At 41.2% G+C, this 6,017-nt stretch overlaps 1 protein-coding gene across 2 annotated transcripts in view; it reads right to left on the bottom strand.

The window, feature by feature from the left end:
• Window positions 1-6,017, bottom strand: part of LOC108286657 (RNA polymerase-associated protein LEO1-like) — a 34,014-nt gene that overhangs the window by 10,374 nt on the left and 17,623 nt on the right. Inside the window, exon 8 of one of the 2 annotated variants that reach the window (XM_037729949.1) lies at window positions 5,170-5,344. The exons of the other annotated variant lie outside the window; for it this stretch is intronic. Coding sequence (XP_037585877.1) covers window positions 5,286-5,344 — 59 coding nt within the window. The 3' untranslated portion in view covers window positions 5,170-5,285. Of the gene's footprint in view, window positions 1-5,169; window positions 5,345-6,017 lie in introns of those variants that run through there. 2 annotated transcript variants of the gene reach the window in all.

Here is a 6,017-nt window from a genome sequence, read left to right as displayed (position 1 = left end):
AAAAAAAAAAAAAAAAAGAACCTGTAGTCCTAGCACTTTGGGAGACCAAGCAGGGAGGATTACTTGAACCCAGGAGTTTGAGACCAACCTGGGCAATATAGCAAGACCCCATCTTTACAAAAAAATTTAAAAATTAGCCAGGCACATGTAGTGCCAGCTACTTGGGAGACTTAAGTGGGAGAATCGCTTGAGCCTGGGAGGTTGAAGCTGCAGTGAGCTTTGATAATGCCATTGCATTCCAGCCTGGGTAACATAGTGAGACTGTCTCAAAAAAAAAAGTGTTTTTCTTTTTTGTTGTTGTTGTTGTTGTTTTTGTTTTTTACTTAGGACACCTGCTCTAGAGGCTAGATAAAAATAGATTGTAATGGCCAGGCACAGTGGCTCATACCTGTAATCCCAGCACTTTGGAGGCTGAGGCGGGTGGATTACTTGAGGTCAGGACCAGCCTGGCCAACATGGCGAAACACCATCTCTACTACAAATACAAAAAATTAGCTGGGTGTGATGGTGCGCACCTGTAATCCCAGCTACTCAGGAGGCTGAGACAGGAGAATTGCTCGAACCTGGGAGACAGAGGTTGCATTAAGCCGAGATCACGCCATTGCACTCCAGCCTGGGTGACAGAGTAAGACTCCATCTCAAAATAAAAAATAAAAAAATAGTAAGAAACCACCAGCAGTGTTTTGCTAATATAGCTGTAACAAGTTATTACATTTTTAAGATAATCAGACACCTCTTAGAGTCTACATATATGAGGTTTTACTTTCTTTTCTACAGTTTGTTTTACTTGATACAAAGCAAGTAATTGGCCTACAACTTTTCAGATATTATGGTCTATACATTCGGAGAGTAAGGTTTAAGAATGAATTATTGGTGCTTCTTGGTGGGTATATATAGCAGCTTTTAGAAGTTTAAATTTCACCTATACTCATAAAGATAAGCTTTTGATTCAGTGGTTTCAAATTTTTAGATCAATCCGTTTAAGAGTTGTTTTTTAAAATACGTATACACATACAGCATAAAAACATTTGTAATTTCAAATAAATGTCTTTTCAGTTTTTTGGATGAATTTTACTTGGTTTTAGTTACATTTAAAGGCTTAAAAATTAACTTTGTAACAATAATTTGAACATCATTGAATAATTTGTCACACGAAATCACGTATTTCTATTTTTTCTAATGCTAAAATATCCAACATTGTAATAGCCTTTTTTTCCCATTTTTATAATATAAAAAACAATAAATTTTAACATCAATATTTAAATAATACAAAAATATTATCAACCAAATTCATAACAGCACAGTGAAGTTTCTTTTGAAGACTACGTACTAGAAGCATTTAAAACTTAACCAATATATAATGGGATAAATCGTTTCAATAAAGTTTAGCAAATGTTCTGTAGACTTGGGCTTTTTGAAAAAGCACATAATCCCTTTAGTTCCTAAGTTCTAAAATTCATTACTTAAATCCTTCTTCAAGAACAAGTTTATCAATTTCCCTGAGTTACTCATTCCTACCTGTTACGGACTGAATGTTTGTATCCATACCTCCCCACCCGAAATTCACATGTTGAAGCCCTAACCCCCAATGTGATGGTATTTGGAGATGGGGCCTTTGGAAAGTAATTAAGGCTAGATGGGTCACAAGGTTGGGCCCCTTATGATGGTATTTGTGTTTTTATACGAAGAGACAGGAGACTCTTTCCACTATATGAAGATACAGCAAAATGCCTGCTGTCTGCAAGCCAGGAAGGGAACCCTCACCAGGAGCCAAACCATGATCTTGGACTTCCCAGCCTCTAGGAACGTGAGCAATAAATTTCTGTTATTTAAGCCACAAAGTCCATAGTATATTGTTGGGACAATCTGAGCTGACTAAATACCCTCATATTATGTTGAACCATGTAAAATTAGTTACAATAGTTGACCACTTTTACTCATAAAAATAGTAATATCATAAGGTTCAACCTAATATCATCAGTACTAGGTCCTGTCCATAAAATTGAATTTAGTTGACAAATAGGAAAGAGCAGGGTCAGCTGGGCATGGTGGCTCACACATATAATCCCAGCACTTTGGCAGGCCAAGGCAGGTAGATCACCTGAGGTCAGGAGTTCAAGACCAGGCTGGCCAACATGGTGAAACCCTATCTCTTCTGAAAATGCAAAAACTAACCAGGTGTGGTGGCGCATGCCTGTAGTCCCAGCTACTCAGGAGGCTGAGGCAGGAGATTAACTTGAACCCAGGAGGTGGAGGTTGCACTGAACCAAGATCATGCTACTGCACTCCAGCTTGGGTGACAGAGAGTCCAAAAAAAAAAAAAAAAAAAAAAAAAAAAAAAAAAAAAAAAAAAAAAAAAAAAAAAAAAAAAAAAAAAAAAAGCAGAGTCTTGTGATACAGTACACTCTGAATCTGATGGGAACTAGTCCTTCTAATAGACTAGAGATGATTTTTGCTTTTATATTAAAGCAAAGACTTGGCAGTCACCTGTATCCATCAATCAAAAGAGAAAACAAGGCCAGACTTGATGGCTAATGCCTGAAATCAAAGCACTTTAGGAGGGTAAGGTGGGTGGCTCACCTGAGGTCAGGAGTTTGAGACCAGCCTGGCCAACATGGAAAAACCCTCTCTCTACTAAAATTACAAAAATAAGCCGGGTGTGGTGGCGTATGCCTGTAATCCCAGCTACTCGGGAGGCTGGGGCATGAGAATCGCTTGAACCTGGCAGGCAGAGGCTGCAATGAGCTGAGATTACCACTGCACTCCAGCCTGGGAGACAGAGCAAGTCTCCTCAAAAAGAAAAAAAAGACCAGGCTCGGAGGCTCACACCTGTAATCTCAGCACTTTGGGAGGCTAAGGTGGGTGGATCACCTGAGGTCATGAGTTCAAGACCAGCCTGGCCAACATGGCGAGACCCCATCTCTACTAAAAATACAAAAATTAGTCATGCTCAATGGCAGCTGCCTGTAATCCCAGCTACTCAGGAGGCTGAGACAGGAGAATCACTTTAGCGTGGAAGGCAGAGGTTACAGTGAGTCGAGATCGCACCACTGCACACTCCAGCCTGGGCAACAGAGCAAAACTCTGTCTCAAAAAAGAAGAAAACCAGGGAAATGTGTAATGGGTTTGAGGAAACTTAAGGATAAAAGTTAAATAAAGGGCCAGGCACTGTAGCTGACACCTATAATCCCAGCAGTTTGGGAGGCTGAGGCAGGCAGATCACGAGGTCAGGAATCTCACCATCCTGGCCAACATGGTGAAATCCTGTCTACTAAAAATACAAAAATTAGCTGGGCGTGATGGCGCATGCCTGTAATCCCAGCTACTCAGGAGGCTGAGGCATGAGAGTAGCTTGAACTGCACTCCAGCTTGGGCAACAGAGCTAGACGCTGCCTCAAAAAAAAAGTTAATTTAAAGTTTTCAGAGTTTTCCTAACTTAGGAAAATAAAGAAATTGACCTGGAATCTTTAATGTCGTTCTGCCTTCTGAGAATGACTGTTGAGCTTCACATTCATGTACAGGAAGCCTTGATGCAGGGAGGCTCAGGTGCTTGGGTTGTGAGCTGCTCTCAGTCGAAGACGACTTGAGTGCCAGGGACTAGCTGTGAGGCAACAGCGTCCTCACTATGTCCTCCAAAGCAGTCCAACTAAGAGTGCTCAGCCTGGTGACACTGCTGCTCTTACAGGTACCAAATAGAAGGGGAGGCTTGACCATTTGTGAGTCCAAAATTGCCAAACATTTTTTTCATTCAACTGTTAAGCTTTCCTGCATGGTCTGCAAAGGTTGAGGGCTTGGAGATCCCAGCCCAATTCCCCAGTCCCTGTCCTGTGCACAGATATACCAGATCCTCAAGGCCAGCCCCTTAGAAAGAATACCTGATATTACTATTAAGTTGTGCTAGTACCCTCCATTGTTCTAAATGAGTCTCTCAATTCTCCTTCAGAAGCTAGTGCTAATTGTGAATGTGTTTAATATACAAGCATGAAATTATGCTATAAAAGTATAAAAGGGAAGGAAACAGAATTGTGAATTGGGGTTTTTAGCATGGTGAAATGGGCCATTTTTTTCCCCTTTGATCATTTATAGTTCACAACATTTAAAAATATATATCTTAGTATTCAACTGTCAGAGGTAGAGATACAAACATTGAATTGAAGGATTTATGTGGTCAAATCTAAAGCCCACCTAGTGTCAGAGAAGAGACTGCCCAAGATAACAGCATTTGTTTGTTCATTCAGTAAATAGTTTTTAGGTTCTGTTGTGTTCCAGCTACTGTAGCAATTACAAAGCTAGAAATCAAATCCAGTACTTTGTTTCCCATGGCCCTTTTCCCTAAACCTAATGGTGCCTGTTTATCTCACGTAGATGTTTTGGGTATCTGTCTCCATAAGGTCACTAAAGTATTTACCCAGCATTGTGATCACCGTGCATGTAAGATCCTAATCCCTGTCTCAGAAAAACTTTACTTGTGCCGGGTGCAGTGGCTCATGCCTGTAATCCCAGCACTTTGGGAGGCCAAGGCGGGTGGATCACGAGGTCAGGAGATCAAGACCATCCTGGCTAACATGGTGAAACCTCATCTCTACTAATAATTCAAAAACTTAGCCATGCATGCTGGCATGTGCCTGTAGTCCCAGCTACTCAGGGGGAGGCTGAGGTAGGAGAATTGCTTTAACCTGGGAGGTGGAGGTTGCAGTGAGCCAAGATCGCGCCACTGCGCCCCAGTCTGGGTGACAGAGCCAGACTCCATCTCAAAAAAAAAAGCCTATTTGTTTACTTAAATAAAAGCTTTGTACAGAGGTCTTAAGCTCTTTAAACCTCAGTTTCCACGTCTGTAAAAGGGGTATAACAGTACCTGCCCTAAGGATTAGAAGTGGTCAGGCCCACTTAGCACTGGTTAAGTACCAGGTATCCAGTGAGCTCTCCCTGTGGGTACCTCCTCTTCCAAGAGCACAGTGCTATATGAGAAATGGAATTAATGCCATACTAAGGGGACTCCACGAGCACAAGGCCCCAAACCCAGCTAGGCAGGCCAGGGAGGACATCCTAAAGGAGGCCACAACTGAGCCAAATTTAACAACAGGAATGCACTAAGACCCTCCAACAGTAAACAGTTCACAAAACAATCCTGTTTGTTTGGGAAAAAATGGATTTTTTAAAGTCATGGACTTGCTTTTGAAAACTTTTTATTCACAACTAGGATTACACAACTCAACTTACTTCAATTAAAACAAGTCATTTCATCACTGTTTTTAAAACAAACTTGAATACAATGAGTGCACATTTCAGGGCTTTATATAATCTTCCTCTTCACGCCCTGCTTTCCTCTTTCTGGAAGGTTTACCTGAATAAATATGAGAGATAAGACATAAAATTCAATATAAAATGTTTCCTGAACTTTTATCTAAAGTGGTTCTGGGCTGACAGAGAGCCAGCCCTTCAGATTAGAACTCAGTTTCTCCACCCTTGGTAGCCAAATGTGTCCACACAGATACTGTCTAGATCAGGCAGCTAAACTTAGGTTTCCCCTGGGCAGGCTGGAGTACAAGGCGCGATCTTGGCCCACTGTAAACTCCGCCTCCTGGGTTCTAGCAATTCTCCTTCCTCAGCCTCCCAAACAGCTGGGATTACAGGCTTGTGCCACCATGCCCGGCTAATTTTTTGTATTTTTAGTAGAGACAGGATTTCACCATGTTGGCCAGACTAGTCTCAAACTTTGACCTCAGGTCATCTGCCTGTGTAGGCCTCTCAGAGTGCTGGGATTACATGCGTGAGCCACCCCACCCTGTGAATACTTAATTTTCATTCTACACGGACTGACATTTCTATTGTTTTACTTGAAGTATGTTCCCCAGCTTCCCTAGTACTTCACTTCTTTTCTCTCTAAAATTCAGTACAGTTGGACCTCCATATCCAAGGATTAAACCAGCCACAGATCAAAAATGTTTGAAAAATTTTTAAATAAGGCAGTATAACAACTATTTACATAGCTTTTTTTTTTTTTTTTTTTTTTTTTT

The sequence above is a fragment of the Cebus imitator genome, unplaced genomic scaffold (assembly GCF_001604975.1).
Source record: "Cebus imitator isolate Cc_AM_T3 unplaced genomic scaffold, Cebus_imitator-1.0 Scaffold325, whole genome shotgun sequence".
Taxonomy (NCBI): domain Eukaryota; kingdom Metazoa; phylum Chordata; class Mammalia; order Primates; family Cebidae; genus Cebus; species Cebus imitator.
This window is presented reverse-complemented; position numbering and strand designations above follow the sequence as displayed.